General features: G+C 41.5%; 1 protein-coding gene across 1 annotated transcript in view; it reads right to left on the reverse strand.

Annotated features, from left to right (window-relative positions):
* The window catches only part of LOC120401172, a 40,272-nt gene extending 21,299 nt beyond the window's left edge, over positions 1-18,973 (reverse strand). Inside the window, exons 1-5 of the mRNA XM_039530829.1 lie at positions 18,893-18,973; positions 8,140-8,346; positions 5,091-5,342; positions 1,647-1,736; positions 881-958 (exon numbers count right to left, since the gene is read on the reverse strand). Coding sequence (XP_039386763.1) covers positions 881-958; positions 1,647-1,736; positions 5,091-5,342; positions 8,140-8,346; positions 18,893-18,973 — 708 coding nt within the window. The remainder of the gene's footprint in view (positions 1-880; positions 959-1,646; positions 1,737-5,090; positions 5,343-8,139; positions 8,347-18,892) is intronic.
* Positions 18,974-22,040: the final 3,067 nt, after the last annotated feature.

The following is a 22,040-nucleotide window of genomic DNA, read 5'->3' on the forward strand; positions in this document are numbered from 1 at the left end:
CAGTCTAACCAAATATGCAGGCTTGCTTTTCTTAGTAGTGAGATAAATAAGATAGCAGAAAGGCTTATGTATAAACAAATGCAATTGTTTTCTCTTTACTGTCTCCATGATTGCTAGAAATTGTCTGTAACAAAGGTATAAAGGCTTGATGTAATTGTTTACCAGTTGAGAGACCTGTCCGGGACTGGGGCGACCCCTGTCCTATGGCACTCTCTCCCTCCACTGTAATTACTGGAGAAATAATAAAGTATTTGATTTTGCTGCACCCAAACAAAAAAGCGAGAACTGAGTTTTTCTCCGACACTTATTATTTAGCACATCTCATTTGAAGCCTGTATCAGTGGAGTAATTATGGGCTGACCTCCCCAGTGTGAGCATCCTCTTGAGGGCATAAGGAAGTGTAGTTTGTACTTCCTGCACCAAGCTTTGGTGAATCTGGAGTAATAAATCTAACTGACGTAAATAAGAAACCATCTCAGAATTAGTCATTGAACTAATAAAGGCACAGAATTTTCAGGTTTATAATAAGGGCATTCTTTTTTTTTAATGAATTAGCCATTAAAGATCAAGATATTTTGTTAAACGCTTAGAAAGTATAAGATCTGAAAAATATATGGTAAATAATGGGAATAAGATCAGAAGTCAAGGATGTCATTTCATGAATAATTTGAATATTGAAACTAAAAATGGTTCCAAAGCTGCAAAGTCCAAATCTGGATCCAAAATTCCAAAATCTGGATATTCAGATTAAGGATTTTGATTCAGGTGCATAGAAAATCAGATTAAGCATGTGTTTATATGACCCAGTGGGGGAGGAGGAGGGAATTCCATTGCTCACATAAGAAAATACAGGGCTCCGTTAACAAATAAAGCTTTCTACCTCCAGCACTTTGTCTCCTCCTTGTACCCCAGTCAAGTCCGCTGGGCCTTCTTTGGCCACCCGTGCAATTAAGATTGCCTGGTAACATCAAACACAAAATTTCAGATCCAACAGAGTTTATCCCATTGCTCTTGGATGTTAAAAAGTGCATGCGCAGCAAACTGATTTTCAAAGCCTATTGCTCAGCTGCCTCTAAATGAATACAAGATAAATGTCTTAATTAACACATTAACAGAAAAATAAAACCACCCATCGCTGACTGATACAAACAGCAATAAACAAAAGTCATTAACAGTTTACCCAGTGCCATGAGGGACATATTTGAGAATAAGGATTTGAATGAAACTGAGAAAAGACAAGTACTAGTTCAAAAAGGGGTTAGTGTGAACAAACAAGTGGGATTGAAGTTGCATTAGTGTGTGGGCTGCAAATGGAGTTACCTTGAATTCAGGTGGAAAATAACCAATGGGATTTCAGCTGTAAGGCCTTCTTCAGGAACTAATCGTTCACATGATGCTTCCTTGCAAAGATCATTCCTCAAGGAGGCATCACAGTTAAAAAGCTACCACCATCTTCAACATCTATCTTGGGGACAAATCTAAGAATACCCTTTTGTTCTCCATGTCAACTGTATTACTAAGATTACAGCATTACACTGAAGATGACTTCAAAAAGAAAACAGCTAAATAGGCTAGCTTTCAAAAACTGCATTTTCCCATCTCTTTCTGAATGATTACTTGGTAAATGTTGGAGTAATGAAATGCACCTCATCATTTTCTTTATATGGAGATGAGCCCTTTCCACCAGCAATGCTAATACCAAGACTCCCCATTTGACTGCACACAGTAATGGTTATCTGCAAGAGAATTATAGTTAATAACAAGTGGCCTGATGAATGAAACAGCACCCCGTACATTACACAGGCAACAATACTGTAGCTTCCATTCTGTAAACAATCTATCTAATTCAACACACAGAAAAATAGTGTTTATGCTGTAGTAATATCCTCTTTGCACGTACTACCATGTAGAAGTATAGCCTTTACCTTTCCCAGAAGCACAAAGAAACACAGTATTTCCAGATCTAGGTTTTAAAGAGACAATTTTGGAAGCTTACATTTTCTCATCATGGGCCTGATTTTGTCACCCTTATATACTGAGCAGTATATTAGTGGTTAGAGTCCCATTGCTTTTAAGAGGACTAATTATGGAGTCAGGTACACCTCCACCTCGATACAACGCTGTCCTCAGGAGCCCAAAAATCTTACTGTGTTATAGGTGAAACAGCATTATATTGAACTTGTTTTGATCCACCGGAGTGCGCAGCCCTGCCCCTCCACCCCACCCCGGAGCACTGCTTTACCGTGTTATATCCGAATTCGTGTTATATCGTGTCGCGTTATATCGAGGTAGAGGGGTACTGCTGAATGGATGAAATCCTAGCCCTATTGAAAGCTATGGCAAAACTCCCATTGACTTCAATGAGGAGAGGATTTCACCCCATGTGAAATAGCTAGTGCTATTGTATTCTGATCATCAGGTATCCATTTCAGAGAACAGGTGGGGTGATAAAATTATTTCTTTCACATAAATCAATGATTTATTGAGCATTTGCCTTGGCAACAACATTATTTCTATGCATGTATCACAGTTAACTGTAAACCTCTTTTTTGGAAAAGTTTTTATACTCACTTCGGGTTGAAATTTCACACAAGTTCCCATCCCATACATATTTATTTTCTGGACCAGGTAATTAAAGTTGATCAGCATTAAATTAGATTTAGACTGCTCTTTTTAGTGCTACTGTAATGTAATATTCACTGTATTTGTTTTTTTAAATCAACATTTTTCAGACTACTAGCTCATTAAATGGTAAAGGCCTTTTGATTTTAAAAAAGCAAGGGAATTCAGAGTTAAAGCTACCACTGGACTCTTATTGCATTCTCACATGCCCAGAAATTTTAGTACATCTGGGCGACACCTTTGTACTATATTCTGCATCTCTAGTCCCTACAACACAGGCCGAATGGAATTAGTTTAGGTCACAGTGGCAACTTAAATTAACAATTACTTGTGCAAGTTCTATTTGATGCGTTTAATAAATAGATTTCAGAGTAGCAGCCATGTTAGTCTGCATCTGCAAAAAGAACAGGAGCACTTGTGGCACCTTAGAGACTAACAAATTTATTTGAGCATAAGCTTTCATGGGCTACAGCCCACTTCATCGGATGCATGCAGTGGATTTTACTACATGCATCCGATGAAGTGGGCTGTAGCCACGAAAGCTTATGCTCAAATAAATGTGTCAGTCTTTAAGGTGCCACAAGTGCTCCTGTTCTTTTTAATAAATAATGTCATTGATATTGAAAAGCAGAAATAGCTTGCAAACATACCTAATATTCACTGTATTAGAGTTAAGGAAAACCATTTAAAATTGAAATTGAGATGGAAAATAAATAGGGTTTCATCCATCAGTCTTGTGTGTAGCTGAGATGCTCTTACTTTTGCTGCTTTAGCTCACGCCTCTAAAGTGATAAGAACATGGATTTGTTAAAATTTTACATTCAGGGCTTTTCAATACATCTGGGGTTTTAAACCACTCAGACAGTGTATTTAGTTAATATTACAATTCTAACATGGTGTGTTGATTTCTAACTAATTATTTTTAAATGTGCAAGAAAATACCTTATTATACTGATTAAAACACCTACAACACTTAGATTATGCTCCATTTACCATGGAGTCCAACCACTATTTATTCTCAGCCTGAGTAGTCCCACTGAATTCAATAGGACCATTCATGAGAGTAAAGTTAGTCACATGCACCAAAGTTCACAAGACCATCATTTTCCACAATGCTTCATTGATCTTGTCAGGCTAGACTATAGCCTGGCCTGTGCATCCACGTAGGGGAGTAAGACTGTCCCTTACATTCCTGTGCAGCCTCCCCAGACCCCAGTGCTGTAAGCGTGCACCGTGTAGCTGCTATTGGCCCTAAACTGACCGGGGGGGGGGAGGGCAGGTTGGATAAGGGGCAGGAGGTCCCCGGGGGCAGTCAGGGGACAGAGAGTGGTTGGATGGGGAGGAGGTGATTCGGGGGGGCGGTCAGGGAGCGGGGATAGGGGTTGGATAGGCATGGAGCCCCAGGGGCCTGTCGGGGTGAGAGTGTGGATGGGGGTCAGGGCAGTCAGGGAGCAGGGGCGGTTGGACAGGGGATGGGGTCCCGGGAGGGGGTGGTCAGGAGACAAGGAGCAGGGGGGGTTGGATAGGGGGTGGAGTCCCTGGGGGGCGGTTAGGGGTGGGGGGTCCTAGGAGGAGGCAGTCAGGGGACTAGGATCAGGGGAGCTGGATGATGGTAAAAGAGAGGTGGGGGAGTGTGAGGGTTTCTCGAAAATTAAGATGGGGGAGTGATACCGAAAAGTTTGGGAACCACTGTTCTAGAGCAAGGCCCTGAGGCATGCAGTTCCTTCTCTGTGCTGCTCCAGCGGAGGTGCACCTAGGCCATGCCATGCCTATGGTCAAACCATGATCTAGTCTCCCCTTCCTCCTACTTCTCTCTCTCTCTCTCTCACACACGCGCGCGCACACACACACACACGCGCACACACACACACACACACGTGTTTTTGCCATAAATCCAAGGCCCAGTTTTGCAATTCCCACTCATAACAGTAGTCCATGCTCATCTGAGCATTCCCACCAACTGCAAAGAGATATTCAAGTAAGCAAGGTCTGTACAAACAGGTAAGGGTCTGTAAGGCTGTGTCTTTAATTGTGAGTCACTAAGGCCCAAATATCCACAAGTATCCACTGGTTTTGAGTGCCCAACTAGAGACACCTTGGGAGGGATCTCCATAGATGTGGCGCATCCACAACTCCCATGGACTTGGACTTGTGAATGTTCAGCCCTTCTGAGAAATAATCCCGAAGTGTCTGAAGCTAGGCATTCAAAAACGTAGGTACCCAAAAACAGGGGCTTATTTTCAAAAGTTTGGCTGCAAATAACTAAGAATATGGGCCAACCCCTATTTCCACTAAAGCCAATGGGAACAGGAATGGATCCCGGAGAGCATTATATGACTATATTGTACTTCTTGTCTTTATGTAATCACACTTAAAACTGTCTCCTTTAAATTCAAAGTTTCTCAGATAAACCAAAAGTCACAGAACTGGCTGGAAGTGAAAGGCTCTTCAGGGAGATGTTGCATTACCTTTAATGGTGGCTGTGTCACCTCTGCAGCTCTTGAAACTTGCTCTTTCGTTTCCTCTGGAAACCTGTTGCTCTCTGCTGGAAAGCTGCCTGCTGTGGAGGCAGGAGCCTGAGGCTTGTTGTTAGCCTCTGGAAAAGGCTTCACTTTCACCGCTGCCCTGTGCTTTTCCTGAAGAGCTGCTCTAGGGTTTCTTTGATCTTTAATGTTGTCATCAGTATCAAAAAGACTGCCAGAAAACTTGGATATCGGCTCCTGTTTGTTAGAGAAAGAGAGAAAGACAGAACAACAGAAATGTCAATGCCTAATTACTGTTTAGGAGTCTGGACATTATATTCAGTAAATTAGTGTTTTTCTCTATCACATGAGTGTAGATTGGGGTAACACCACTGAAGACACTAGACCTAACTGTGCCCCCAAAATTCATGTGCAGAAGGGATCCTCCATGCAGCTGCCTCTGTGGCACCACCTCCCACTTCTCAGCGCCCTGTGGAGCATGTGACGCAGGTTTGGGATTCACAAGCAATGGTAGGGGACTGGGTAATGGTGAACGTGGACAGTGGGTGGCCTCTCCTTAGCAGGGTTGAGGCCTCCGCCTCCTCCGAACCCATGGAGATAAGGTAATGCAGCCTGGGACTGGATTACCTAATATGCGGGAGCTCCTCTGCAGTGGGAATCCTCCATTAAGGGAGTCGGGGGCCAGCTGGAATCTCTAGTACAACAGCTACATTGGAACCATGCTGCCAGGAAGTGTGAATGGGCCAATGGAGGCACATACATGGTGCAGAGGCAGCATAGGTCCTCCTTTCAGATGACCTTATGTCTTCTGTGGATCCCCAGAGATCCGTGCAGTAACCCCAGCATCCATGAGAAGGTGGTGATCCAACCCACTGCTTTTAGCTCAGGCTTCAAGAGGTAGTGAAGCAGAATGTACGTATGAACCATCCACATAAAACACCCCCAATAATTAATTCAGGCTGGGCAGTTCCTTCAGACAACAACTCTGGTTTCAAAAAACACAGTAGGTTTTCCATATGCAATTTTGTGTTTCTTGATGCTATTTGTATTAGAGAGGAGTTAGCAAGCTGGCTAAACAAGTCTCAGCCCCTCTCTTCTAAATTGGCTTCATGGGTACAGGGTTTCCATATTTGTATATGGCTGTTTTTTTCTTTCTAACTTGGCAGCTAAAGGTTTGGACCAAATCTTTTGACTACCTTATCCTTTACTCCTTTAGTTGGAAGTAGGGCTGTCAAACGATTAAAAGATAAAACAAGTGGAAGCTACAAGTCGAGGCACAAAGGGGCATATGAATGTTTAGCATATCTGGCACGTAAATACCTTGCAACACCAGCTACAGCAATGCCATGAGAATGCCTGTTCTCGCTTTCAGGTGACATTGTAAATAAGAAGCGGACAGAATTATCTCCATAGATGTAAATAAATCTATGTGCCTTAGCAATTGGCTGAACAAGAAGTAGAACTGATGTTTTGTTTTATGTTGTGTTGTTTTTGAGCACTGTTACATAAAAAATAATTCTAAATTTGTAAATTGCACTTTCACGATAAAGAGATTGCACCACAGTACTTGTATGAGGTGAACTGAAAAATTCTATTTCTTTTTTCATCTTTTTACAGTGCAAATATTTGCAGTAAAAGATTATATAAAGTGAGCACTGTATACTTTGCATTCTGTATTGTAATTGAAATCAATATATTTTAAAATGTAGAAAAACATCCAAAAATACTTATAATACATTTAAATTGGTATTCTATTATTAACTGTGTGTTTAAAACTGTGATTAATTTCAACTATTTTTTTAACCTAGATAATATGTTTTTTGTTAATCACTTGAGTTAACTGCATTTAATTGACAGCCCTAGTTGGAAATAAAATTATTTAACATACACACGTGCATGAATGACTGGGCCAGGATTTCAGCCTCTCTTTCTAAAGTTGCAATGCTTAATACAAAGAAAGACAATAGGCCTAATCCTGCCAGCCTTCCTAGAGTAAAACTCCTGGTCCTTATCAGGCCATTGATTTTTCAGGTTAGATTGTGGCTTTGCTACAAACCCTATGCATGGGGTACTGAGTAGTGGCACCAGCTTGGGGCAGAACAGGTCACGGACTCTGGCTCTGAGAAACAATTTCCTCACTACTTCCTCCCCCCGTGATCCAAGGGGTATAAATTTGCTGCTGGCTTGTACCACAAGCAATTTACAACCACCTCAGGCCAGCTCAGCTCTGCTGGTCAGTGATTTAAGGGGAGGAAGAACCAAGACTCTGTCTACATGCTGCAGGGGTAGGAGTAGCTTGGGCACCATGTGGGACATAAGGGGAGCTCTTACATGAGTGAGTACACCAAGTCCCAACCTAGCTTTTAGACAGCACTGATCAAGGGTTTATATACTGATCTCTGTAAGGACTGTACTGAAGCCAGTGTTATCCAAATAACTTGCATTTACTTAATTCAGAACATTCAGACTTCTATAACTTCTCCACACTAGCATTTGTAAAGATATAATTAATTAACATGAGGCCCTGTGTCTCTGGAATTCTCTCCATTCCCCTCCTTATTCCCCAATAGTCCGAACCCACTGATCATCAAGGTATGCTGAATAGCCCACTTCACTAGAGCTGGGGGAGGGATGTCAACATGGAAGGTTAGGGATTTCTAGGGAAAGAGAGGATATTTCTATTTTCCATTGCTGGACAGATTTATTTATTTATTAAGTGTGGGTTTGGGGCTCTGCCCCAAGTGGTTTTGTTTTAGACAACTGTTAAGTCTCCTAGAATCTGGGAGAGGCATCTGCTTAAATGTATTTCAATCAAAATAAATAAAGGACTGAAGGTGATTCTATCTCCTCCGCCACAAAACACAAACAGGAACATTGAAACTATGGATTAGAACAGCGACCAGGCCAGTTCAGGAAGCTATAGCTCCTTTCTAACCAGGAGTATCAGATGTTCATTGAATCAAAAATTGAATGGGTTGAATATATTTTTAATCTACTAGATTGTCTCTTTGAGATTGTAAAGGAAGCTACTCACATCCTCATCAGGATCCTCCAGTTCCTCTGCTTCTTGCTCAGGACTGACTCTCCCTTCCTTCCATTTGTCATTGCCGGAGCTGAATTTATACACATTGCCATCATGAAAACTCTCTCTTCCCTTTAATGAGGACCAGCGAGAGCTCTGCGAGCTCCAGTTATGGCCACTGTAGAGTTTAGGAGACTTGGGAAGCCACTTAACAGAGTCCTGGTGAAGAAGAATAAAACAAGACAAAAGGCAATGAATAGATTTAAAAAATGTGACTGTGTAACAGTCAATAGCTACCTAGCAAGGAGATGGCCTGGCAAGTATGGTCGAGTGTTTCAACATCACATAATTCTTTGTTGGCTTACATGGAAGTGAGCACTGCACCTAGGAAAGTGAATTTAATCCAACAGAGACACTTAAGGTTTGCCTAAGCTGCAACTGAAGGTATGATTTGCATTAGCTTTAATCTAGCTAACACACTACTTTTAATCTCACTAATACACTAAAAGATTACGCCCATCTACACGCTGTTTTTATCTGTGCTATCTAGATTAGAGCTAGCACGAACACACATACCTGAGCTACAACTCATACCTTCAATTGCAGCGTAGATGTACCCTTAAGGAGTAAACAGGCTTTAATGGTGGCATGTGGCATGATCTGAAGTCTGTTGAAATCAGCCGGAATTGAATCAAGCCCACATTCAGCATCTTAAAGGAGGAGCTCACTGCTCATGCACCCAGGGCTTGTCTACATTACCCGCTGGATCGATGAGCAGCGATCAATCCAGAAGGGGTTGATTTATCGCATCTAGTCTAGATACGATAAATCGACTGCTGAGCACTCTCCCATCAACTCCAGTACTCCACCAGGGCGAGAGATGCAGGTGGATTCGACGGGAGAGCATCAGCCGTTGACTTACCGCAGTGAAGACTCCACGGTAAGTAGATTTAAGTACGTCGACTTCAGCTACGTTATTCACATAGCTGAAGTTGTGTAACTTAGATCGATTCCCTCTGGCTAGTGTAGACCAGGCCACAGATAAACACAATTTGCAATATTGTCTGTGATAGCACGATGTAGTGGCTTCTATACTGCTCTGTTAAAACAAATGGTATGACAGAGCAGCTAGAGCTTCACCTGCTGTTTCTCCCCATCTCTTGACTTAGAATCCCAGCAATAGTTAAATGTTCGCTTTCACTGCCATGGGAATAAAGTGTTTTATTTTGAAAACATTGCCAACAAAAGATAAGACGACGTTACATTAGTATTTTTTTTTAAAGTTCAGATATCTAAAGCACTGTGAAAAAACCAAGGAGCAAAGGAAAGGGGGAACTTTGAGAGCCACATAGCATGCTATTATAATTTACTTTGTGGTAATTTAGTCCAGTTTTCACAACATCGGGGCCTCTCTTTAAAGCTATACAAAAATAGTCATCTATTTCCCCATGCAAACGTACACATTTCAGAGAGCTTTGCAGTTACACAATGTGTGGACCTAGAAAAGCTGCATGTAAAGATGAGTGGTAGTGGCCACACATCATAAAATGTGCATATGTTCTCTTTGAACAAACTCCTTAAAGTTACAGTATTGGCCCTGGAAATGAGGCAGCAGCTTGGGAGGTTGGTGTTTGGAAAGCATCAGTTCTTTTACATTGCACTTCTACAACAGCTTCCATCTTAGGATCTCAAAGGCATTTTAAAGGCTAACAACATTTCTATAATTGGTAGGTATTATTCCCATTTTACAGATGGAGAAACTGAGGCACACAGGTAGATGCCTCACATAGAATCATAGAAATGTAGGGTTGGAAAGGACCTTGATAGGTCATCTAGACCAGTCCCCTGCACTGAGACAGAACTAAGTATTATCTAGACCATCCTTGACAGCTGTATGTCTAACCTGTTCTCAAATATCTCCAGTGACAGAGATTCCACAACCTCCCTAGGTAAGTTGTTCCAGAACTTAACTACCCTTACAGTTAGGAAATTTTTTTGAATGGCTAACCTAAATCTCCTGTTATTTTTTGTCTTGTCCTCAGTGGTTAAGGAGAACAATTTATCACTGTCCTCTTTATAACAACCTTTTACATACTTGAAAACTTATGCCCCCATCTCCTCTCCCACCTTCCCACCCCGTCTTCTCTTCTCCAGGCTGAAAAAAAAAACCACACACACAATTTTTTTCAATTTTTCCTCATAGGTCATGTTTTCTAGACTTTTAATCATTTTTGTTGCTCTCCTTTGAACCTTCTCCAATTTGTCCACATCTTTCCCAAAGAGTGGTGCCCAGAACTGGAATTCTAATCACATCTTCCAAAGTGCTTGCAACCCCTCCCAGCTTGGTATTGTCCACAAACTTTATAAGTATACTCTCTATGCCATTATCTAAATCATTTATGAAGATACTCAATAAAACTGGACCCAGGACAGATAAATGCAGAACCCCACTTGACATGGCCTTCAAGCTTGACTGTGAACCATTGATAACTGCTCTCTGTGTACGGTTTTTCAACCAGTTGAGTATCCACCATTCACTAGGTTCCTCTAGGCTATATTTTCCTAATTTGCTTATGAGAAGATCATGAGCGACAGTATCAAAAGCCTTACTAAAGTCGAGATATAGCACATCTATTTCTTCCCCCATCCACAAAGCTTGTTAACCTGTCAAAAAAGGATATTAGGTTGGTTTGACGTGATTTATTCTTGACAAATCCATGTTGACTGTTACTTATCATCTTGTTATCTACAAACTGATTGTTTGATTATTTGCGTCATTATCTTTCTGGGTACTGAAATTAAGCTGACTGATCTGTAATTCCCTGTGTTGTCCTTATTCCCCTGTTATAGATAAGTAATATATTTGCCTTTTTCCAGGCCTCTGGGATCTCTCCCATCCTCCACAAGCTCTGAAAGTATCCTCATAGGAATTTTGTCAGGTCCTGCCAACTTGAAGATGCTCACACATATATACACGCCAATGAGGCAAAGAGATGGAGGACAGTTCTAGACAAGGGAAGCTTCAGGAAAGGCTACCTCAAGAACAGTCCATCAACACATGGTTGCACTCACGCTGTTTAACTGGATGTTGGTTTAACAAATGGTTTTCTTCATATTGCTTTTTTGTTTTTTAATTCAACATCATTAGTACATGAGGCTTTGCACATACACACATTACTGGTGTCAGCACAACAGATATTACAATCTGTATTATACATAATAAAGCAACTGATGACAATAAAAGGCCTAGGGAGGGAACATAGGAAGACAAGGATTACCATGCTGGAAGATCATGCAATATGTTTGTAGTCCTCTTGGGATTTTGTCTGCTTGTTGTTTCTAGGTACCATGCAACAACAGTTGTTCAGTGCAAGGTGTATGACAAAGTTACAGAACTCATTCACAGACTTTTCTAATAGATCATAGTACAATAAAACTTAAACATACATTTTCCATTACTATACTCCAGTATGGTCACTTTGCCTCTAAAAGAAATTAGCTGTTAAAGGGTGCACTCAAAATAATTTTATGCTTAGAAACTCCCCCACCCCGACCCTTTACTAGTAAAAGAGCGAGGATTTCTGGATATTCTAAATTATGTAAGGTCAGAGCATTCTGCTTTGCAGAGCTGTCGAGCCAGTTCACCAATGAATGGAGTTTGAAAGAGCCACAAACAATCATGTTTGCATTAGTGGCTCCCATTCCTGACAGGTTGGCAGGTAGCAGAAAGGACTCTCTGTTGCATTTATCCATCACTCTCCTTGGATGCCAGACAGCATGGAGAGTGCTCCTGTGATCACCACTCTGCTCATTCTTTTTGAGATTGGGTAGGAAGATCAGAACTCTGATTAGACAAATGGATTACATGACAGAGCCACCATGAGATTCTAGAGCTGCAGGTAGGGTACCACTAGTAGAGGAGATTAGAGAGAGATTATTTTTAAAAACATTAGAGATGGGACTCAGCCACAGTTTAATTACAGATTTGAACTTCCCCAACAGTTAGGGTGTTAGGACATAGGGACTGGACCTCTGTCTGCTTTGCATCTGAGACCCTTAGAAAGCAAGCCGACAGTGTTGATAGTAAAAATAAACAAAGGTGTAGTGTCTCTGACCCCATTTAAAAGCTGAACGACAGCTCCTTAAACACACACACAATGTTGCAAACACTTTTCCAGTAGGACCAGAAAAAGTTCACTTTCCCAAATGACTGCAAGTTGAAAGATGTAAACGGAGAATATTATGACTGAATGTGGATAGGTCTCAGTCAGTTACAAAAAGAGAGCTTCATTTCATAGTATCCCTCACTGCTGGTGGTGCTCCTGTCACACACACATGGAGAGCGAGTAGGTTTGTCCTCGGTACAGTTTAAATTTCAATCTTTAACTTGGAAGGGAAGATAAGCCTGGAGGGTGCAACTGCAGCGTAGTCTGCATTCCCTATTGGTATTTTCTTCTTTGGTAGAATAAGTTTCACAGCATCAGTTTTTTAGGTTGGACTTTATGCTCAGGCCTTAAATAGCTGATAAATAAGGGAATTGGGGGCAAGAGCACATTAGCAATCCAGGATCTTTTTCACATCCATAAGCTTTTTCATCACTGGGGATCTTCTGCATATGCAAAATATGCATAAATAATTTAATTCCACCTTAAGCAGTTATTATCTATCTACTCACATTTAGGATCGATGAGGTAGAGATACACAGGTAATTCCAGACAAGAAGAGCTCACCATTCTATTAGGAGTGTGCAATGTTCCTCCACTATATAGAACCAGAATGCTTAGCAAAGAGCACATCTACCAAGCCACAAAGAAAAACATAGCCAATGAAATCTTTTTTAAAAAATAGCAAAGATATTTTGCTTATGGAATATAGTTCCATTCAGGAAATTTAAAATAAATTATTGAAACAAACATTTTTCTCATATCCATCATAGTTTATTTCATTATGATGCACATAAATACAGTTTCCATTGCATGCCCTCCATCAGCAGGTGCACACTACATTGACTTACAAAACTGCTGTTCTACTTAATGAACAAGAAACAGGTTGGTGATCCTCCTTTCCCCTGCAGAGGCTTTTCATCTCTGCCTCCTACCCTGTGCTGTCTTCAGATGCAATACCTAAGGATAGGATGTCACTGGGGTCACAGAAATCACAGATTCCGTGACTTCCAGAGATTTCCATGACATTTTTTGCCTCTGTCGCTGCGGGCGGTGTGGGGGGGTCCCAGAGCACCGAGCTGCCGTGGGCATCGGGGGGTGGGACCTGGCACTCCCAGCTAGCAGCCCCGGAGTTCTGAGCCACTGTGGGTAGTGGGTGCTGTCCTCCCCCGTGGCCCCCGCATGGGCTTCAGTCATCCTCCATCAGCCCCCACACCCCAGTTTTAGTAAAAGTCACAGACAGATCACTGGCTTTTGTGAATTTTTATTTATTGCCCATGACCTATCCTTGACTTTTACTAAAAATAACTGTCAAAATCTTAACCTTAGCAATCCATATGGAACAGTCTTTTTTGTCAAACCCTTGTGTGTTAAGAGGACAAGCTATCCTCACAAGGCACAAATAAAATGCAGATATTAAAAAAAAAACCTCTCTAATAAATCCTCTATAGGAATGAGTTTTCCACAAGCAAAAAGATTTGCAAGTTCTACATATTGCTATAAATCATCTGTGCAAACCAACAAAAAATCCTAATCCATTACTCAAAAGAAATGAATGGCTGATCGACTCATTTACATTTTAAGATTAAAAGAGAAAATCTTCATAGCAGTAGGCTGATTACATTGTATTTTGACTTGCAGAAGGAATGTTAACATGGCAGAATTTTCAGATGCGTAGTACATGCGGAATGAAGCACATTGTTATCCATAACTTATCTCATAAAACCCAAATTTCACATTCCAAACTGCTTGTTTCCTATTTTTAAAATAAGTTTATTTATATTTTAAAATAGTTAAAAATTGTGAAAATATGGTACTGGTTTTAATTTTGCATGGTGTTTTCCTAGAGTAGACTCCCTTGCCCTTTTATGTATACAGTGCATGTAGCATTCTACGAACCAAAAAGGATTGTACATTTATATACTGTAGCTCTTTTAACGAGAGAAAGATTTCAAAGTGCTTTACAATCAAACAGATATTTTTTACAAGTGTACAAATCACTTAGTCTGAACAGCACACACACCAACATTACTAAATCCACCAATATTCTCGGGAACAGGAAGATACTATTTCCAACAGATACTGAAGTTTCTGGGAGGTGGGCAGAATGTAATCACTCAAACTGGAATTTTGGTTAGGCTCACAGAGTTAATGCTCCTACAGTTACACACACACACACCCCCACCAAAAATGGCCACAGGATCACTAATCACCACAGATGATCAGGACATCCAGGTTGGCAAACATCAACCGTGTACTGCTCTCTACCCCATGGCTCAACTCCCAGCATCAGAACAACCTTCAGTTCTGATTAAGGCGACAGTCACACCAATTCTACCAGTACCTTAGAGCTTATTGACTCCGTTATTGCACCTATTTAAGTAAACGAATAGATGAACTGAAAATCTCCTATTGTGGATGCAGTTATACAGCATAAAGGTGGTGTTTATCCTAAAGACGTTTATACCAGTCTAATTGAGTCCACATTCAAGACTAGAGTTGCCCTGATTTAGTTAAATCGGTGCAAAAGCTATATGTAAACCAGGGATCAGATCCTAAAAAATAAAAAGTGCTGGAACACACTTCCAGTAGTTACTCATAGGCAACAGAACCGAAAGTACCAGAAGCTGGAATGCAAAAAAGGCTGGAACAGAGTTCTGTGATTACTCAAGCCCATAGGGTTCTCTCAGTGCCCTCCTATCCAAGTGGCAATGCAGCCTAATCAGACCTAGGTTGTGAGATGTGAAAGAATCATAGCACAAGATGGTATGTTTATTGGATTGATTCACATCAACCAGTCACACTAAGAACTGCAGGAAGTGTGCTGATCCCAAACACACTGAAATGAATGAATGAATTAAATAAATAAAAGAATAACCTGCCACAATAGCATTGTCCATAACAAAAATAAAACTCATAAAATTGCAACTTAAAAACTATCTCCACCAATACACATGCATCATGTGTGACAGATATGGCAATTTCCTGCAACATCATTACTGTATTAAGTTTGTGCATCATTTATGGGCCAGGGATTGTATGTAATTCCATGCGGAAGGGTGACCACAGCTCCTCCAAGAATTAAGAACTGCGAGGGGTGATTAGGCAAATTCACTCAGGCTGTAACACCTCTAGAGAGCCCCTGACAGGCTCCCATGTACTAATTCAAACTGGATTCTCCAGAGACCAATAGACAAAGAAAGGACTTTTGGTTAAATACCCTGAGTTTAAACTGACTCAGGGTCTTCTTTGTGATCCAGCAAACAGACAGGATCTTCTGCCCAACAGGGGACCCAGCAGAAGGGTTGGAAAGGCTTTGGCCTACTGAGGCCCCATAAGACTGGTGGGTGACCTGTGGCAATCTGTTAACATGCGTACAGGAACTTCTTGTTTTTAATATGTTTTCTCTGTAATCCTCTTACCTTAAGAATAAAGGTGCTTGTTTAGAAAGAGCTGTTTGGTAACTTATAGCTGCTGGCAATACGCTGCTCATAGCCCTTGGAAAGAAAATGAAGTGCAGCTGTTGGCTGTTTTAGGCAGACTGGCTTGCTGGGGTTAACACAGTGTAAGGCAGAGAGCTGTGCACCCTTAAAACCCTCTGTCAGAAAGGAGTGGAACAAGGGTTCCTACCCAGAGACAAGTGAAAACTGGTGACCTGACTGGAACTCAGAGTGGATCACACAGGGTGAGGATACAGGGGCAGTTACTCTGAAACTGTGACAACAGATGGGAATAGAATGCAGTGCAGGTTTGACAAACTGGAGGCAATGGTCTGAAATCCAGAAAATGAGTAAGAGACAAATGTAAAGTGGTCCACACAAGAAAGAATGATCCATTGCACAAATCATGCCAAATCCAGAAAGGTGGTGAGCACTGGACACTCCTATTTGAGTCAACACAAAGGGCAAGCATGGAGTCCCTCTCAGAATTTGGCCCAAGAACAGGTGTCTGTTTTTTAGACAGTATCACAGAGAAGAGTCTCAAGGTTACAGTTAGTAAGAAACTGAAATGAATCAACAATGGCAGTTGGGGGGAAAAACCAGCAAATGTTGCATCTAATAATACGTTTTATGGCTAAAACAAGAGGCAATTATTCCACTCTACATTGTACACGTTAAACGGAATGCAGAATGCTACACTGAGGCCTAACACATTTTTTAAAAATAATACAAACACTAGCAAGAGATCAGAGGCTTCAACTGAAAAACGATGAAATGATACGGACTTCAATCCATGAAGATGCCGAGTGCCCTCAAAGTCAAAGGGCTTTTAGAAAGTAAGAACTTTGAGGAAAGATTTAGAAAACTTGGCCCAAACAAGCCTTTTTTGGCCCAAACTGCACAATACAAGACTAGAATAGACTCTCTGTAAAACACGTGAAGAAATGTTACAGAAAGGACCTAGATCGATTAGCAGTTCTAGTCAAAGACAGAACAAGCAGTACGAAGCTTAAGCTGCAGCAGGACAAATTTGTTAAATATGAAGAAAACTTTATATGTATGAAAATGGTTAGACAATGGAACAAAAAAATTGGCCGAGTGAAGAATATCTTAGCAACAGATCAGGATTGATTTAGAAATAGTTACATAAATCTTGCCTTTATGCAGAGGGATGGACCAGATGACTCAAGAGACAGAATAATATAGGATGAAAGCTATCATAAGCTAGACAGTCTGCTCTGATGCTGTAGACATGTCAAGTGTTTAAATATCTTGTAAGACATGGTAGCATTTTAACAATCACAAGAATGGAATTTAGTAACAATCCCCCTAATTGTCTAGACATTTAGCACAATGTTTATAAATACTGAATGCTTGCATTTTAGTGACAAGTAATATGAACCAGCAAGATAAACTTTGGTACCGCACCACTATGCTAATGTCTGAAGCAATTCTGTTTTGAAACATTGCCATATTCAGGGAGGCATATCAGAGTACATATATACAAACAGATACTTTAATACCATTCTAAAACTACCAGTAAAAGGTTGATTCTCTCATCAATTTTGGAATTCTGAATTTTTTAAAAAATAAACCAATGTAGGGGCTTCCCTTCATGTGGCCAGTTGACACTCTCACGGTTAATTACAACTGAAGTGCTTGAGCCTAAGATCTTTGGCCAAGATTTTCAAGAGTGTAAAATGTTTTCTGGGTCTCTAACTTGACACCATTAACAAATCTGATTTATAAAGGATGGGTGCTCAGAGCTTTCTGAATACTAGGAGGTTTTATGGGTGCTCAATTCAAGACACGTTAAGGTGAGGCACTAAAAATCTTAGTCTTTATTTTCAAATACATTTCACTATATTCTCATGGTGAGGAGGGATTCAATCTTTTCAAACTTCCAGACAACAGTGCTGATTTTGTTTGGTTTTCTCCCATTGACATTAATGTATGCTGTCTTTGCACAGAGTAGTTCTTAGCAGCCAAATGAATTAATAATACTTTGATAACCAGCGCTTACATCTCTTACATCTAAAGTTCTGAAAGTGGCGTGATCTTAACCTATCAGGCCTCCCACATTATTTCTGTGAAGCAAGTACCGTAAGTACTAAAGCTGGGCAAATACTGTAAAAAGAAAAAATTCCCAAAATAATCCTTCACATTTTAAAGAATAATCTTGTTTCAACAGTGTGCACACATGCCTTTTTGGTGTGTTTTCAAAGAATATAGGAAATATCTGTATTTGCCATTAACAAAGGTTAAGTAAATTTTTAAGCTTAAATACCCAAATGTTCACTGAAAATTAATTTTCCACTAAAATATGCTGTTTGAAATTTTCACTGTTGTTGGTTACTCATCACACAATAAGGGACTAGAAACCATAACATAGAAATTAACTAAGCAACACCAGAAACACATTTCAAATATTTATAATCAAATGTCTGAACAAGCTGCAGTCTAAGAACTATTTATTCACTGAAAAAATCTATATATGACCTTGAATTTTTCATTCAAAAATTCAGCAATTTCCCCCCACACACAGGATCTGTGAGCAGCAAGAGGTGAAGTTGGTTGAATAAATAATTAGTTAAAAATGATTCACTGAACTCTGATAAGCATTAATACCCCCCTTTTTGAGATGGAAGAATGGAGGCACAGAAGTTCAATGCTTTGCCCTTAGGGACAAAACAAGTTAATGGTAGAGATGGGAACAGAACAGGAAAGTGCAGATACCTAGTCTTCTGCTTTACTAGTAGAGAACACTTCCCGTGACTGTTCAAATACTGTGGTGAGTATTTGAAGGACAGATTCAAAATAACAGCTGTTGTATTCTCATGTTGTAGGCAAGAGGAGCCTTAACTGAACATGTACATCCACAGTATTCCACTTACAGAATATGTTGCCCAACCCTTTTTAAGGTTTATAATGTTTGACTTAATGGCCAGTTGATCTGACTGTGATAAGGTTCTTCCTCCAGAATTGGGCTACACAGAACACACACTATGGAGTTCAATATTTTGTGGGGAGTTTTGGGGTGGATGACAGAGACTTACACAGAGGGCAAAGTAAAACCTTAGGTATCTTTATTAAAATAATGGATAAAGCTAGAAGTGCAGTTCTCATCCCTGGCTTTCTAATAGCCACTCTTGAGCCACTTACTCTGGTCCCCAATGCTGCAAGTTTATCCACTATTTCTCGATACACATGGTAATTTTTGGTATGCTTACTGACGTTAAACATCTTGCTTGCCTCATACCAGAGATTTATCAGAACCCGACTGTGGTCCCATGCTCAGGTAGCAGCATGCTTGGCAAAGGACTTCTTGTTTGTGGCGATAGCTAATGCAGGAGATGGTTCATTCTGTTTGTAGTTCAGTGGTCAGAATAAAATGGAAGGGTTAAGCATCAAGCAGCTGTACTTGAATCACTAAGGTTGCTTCTGTTTCCTAGGAGTCGATTGAGCCTGAATCTTCGAAGATGTGTTGGGCAAGACCCAACTTCCAGACCATTTTCTTTTACCCTGCTTGGAAAGCAATGCAGCAGTGCACAGACAATCCAGGAAGGTTTTGGAGAGTGCTGGGGACAACTTCCTGGTGCAAGTGCTGGAGGAACCAACAAGGGTCCGTGCTCCTCTGGACTTGCTGCTCACAAACAGGGGCGAATCAGTTGGGGAAGTAGAAGTGGGTGGCAACCTGGGCATGAGATGGTCGAGTTCAGGATCCTGACAAAAGGAAGAAAGGAGAGCAGCAGAATACAGACGCTGGACTTCAGAAAAGCAGGCTTTGACTCTCTATGGGAACTGATGGGCAGGATCCCCTGGGAGGCTAATATGAGGGGGAAAGGAGACCAGGAAAGCTGACTGTATTTTAAAGAAGCTTTATTGAGGGTGCAGGAACAAACCATCCCGATGTGCAGAAAGAATAGCAAATATGACAGGCGATCAGCTTGGCTTAACAGAGAAATCTTCGGTGAGCTTAAACACAGAAAGGAAGTTTACAAGAAGTGGAAACTTGGACAGATGACTAGGGAGGAGTATAATCTTGATGCAGCATAGTGGTTTGTAAAACTATGAACTGAGGACCAAGTGGCAGCCCTGCACGCATCCAATATAGGAATGTCACTCAAACACCATTAACATTGCCTGGGATCTGTTGGAATGAGCTCACACCCTTTGAGGAGACATAGCCTGGGCTATTTCACATGCTGTATGCATGATACAGGAAGTTATATGCCTGGAGATAATCTGTGAAGAGATCCCCTGACCCTTCATTTGGTTTTCATATAAACAAACAAGATGAGGAGTGGAAAAGTTTGGTCATATCTAGATAAAAAGCTAAACATCGTCAGACATCCAATGTGTGAAGACATTGTTCCTTTGGGGTTGAATGTGGCACTTGAACCAAGTGCAAATGGGAAACCACTTTGGATAAAAACATGGTGTAGATGCAGAATTGCTTTGTCTTTAGAAAACTGCATACGGGGGGTTCCACTGTCAAAGCCTGCAACTCACCCACCCTCCTTGCACATGTTATTGCCACAAGGAAGGCAGTTTTCTAAACACAGAAGGGAGAAAGAAGAAGTTGCAGAGGCTCAGAGGTCCTATAGGAGCCTCTAGGACAGCATAAAGGTCACGCAAAGGAATTGTTTCTTTAACTGGGAAGTGGAAACAAGTGACTCTTTTCAAGAACCTCACTGCCATGGGGTTTGAAAATACCAACTTCCCGTGGATGGGCAGATGAAAGGCTGAAACTGCCACCAGGTGGGCTCTCAATGAACTAAGCGCAAGACCAGAAGACTGAAGGTGTATCACATACTCCAAGATGTCACACATACCCAAGATGTCATGAATGAACTTGCTAGGCTAATGACCATATTGAGAACTGCTTCCACTTGGCCAAATAGGTTGCTCTGGTGGAGGGCTCTCTTCTATTGCCGGACCACCTCCAAAATTGCTCCTCCTCCTCATCTAACTATGCAGCAACTATGGTGTGAGATGCAGGGAACTGAACACACCAAGATAGAGAGTCAGGAGATCAGGATGAGGAGGAAGGGATATGAGAGGCTGAACCAATAATGTGAGGAGGTTGGAGAACCAACATTGTCCCACCCATGCTGGAGTAATGAGAATGAGCTTGACATGGGCCAATTTCAGCTTTAGAATGACCTGCAGGATGATTGGAATTGGAGCAAATACATATAGGAGTGCCGATTCCCACCTCAAGTGAAAAGCACTGTTCATGGAGCCCTTCGGGTGCAAAACTGCTGACATGTCTTGTTGTCTCTTGTGATGAACAGGTTGATTGTTGGGATGCCCCAAATTGCGAAAATGGACTGCAGGAGACTGGGCTTTAGCAACCTTTTGTGATTCAGGGAGAAATTTATGTTGAGGTAATCTGCCAGGTGATTCTGGATCCAAGGTAAGTGATCAGCCATGAGAGTACCATCTTCCCCAATGCAAAACTGCCAGAGCCTGATCACCTCCTAACACAACATGCTGGAGCATGCTCTCCTGTCTGTTCACATAAATATACGCCATAAGGATGTGCACTGCCAAGTCTCTGATATGATTTCAAAGGGCCTGATAGGCAACGTAGATGGCAGGAGGCTCCAGGATATTGATATGCAGAGAAGCTTCCTGTTCAGACCATAGGCCTTGAACTTTCAGTGACCCCAAATGCACTCCCCAACCTGTCCAGTCCAGCCCAGGATTGGCTGAGGAAGTTGGACCACTTTGTCCAAAAGGTTGAGAATTCAGATGATAGACCAGGGATCGGCAACATAATAAATAAAATAATAATAATAATTGGAGATATACCAATCTCCTAGAACTGGAAGGGACCTTGAAAGGTCATTGAGTCCAGCCCCCTGCCTTCACTAGCAGGACCAATTTTTGCCCCAGATCCCTAAGTGGCCTCCTCAAGGATTGAGCTCACAACCCTGGGTTTAGCAGGCCAATGCTCAAACCACTGAGCTATCCCTCCCCCCACCAGAGCAAGTACCCTGGCGGGCCAGTTTGTTTACCTGCCGCATCCACATGTTCAGCTGATCATGGCTCCCACTGGCTGCGGTTCGCTGCTCTGGGACAATGGGGGCTGTGTGAAGCAGCGCAGGCCAAGGGATGTACCAGCTGCTGCTTCCCGCAGCCCCCATTGGCCTGGAGTGGTGAACCGCGGCCAGTGGGAACTGCGATCAGCCAAACCTGCCCAGCCTGCCAGGGTGCTTACCCTGGTGGTACGTGTGCCAAAGGTTGCCGATCCCTGTGATAGACCAACTTCAGCCACATCTGAAGAGGATGCAGGTGCAGCCTG

Source organism: Mauremys reevesii, linkage group 3 (genome assembly GCF_016161935.1).
Source record: "Mauremys reevesii isolate NIE-2019 linkage group 3, ASM1616193v1, whole genome shotgun sequence".
In the NCBI taxonomy this organism is placed as follows: Eukaryota; Metazoa; Chordata; order Testudines; family Geoemydidae; genus Mauremys; species Mauremys reevesii.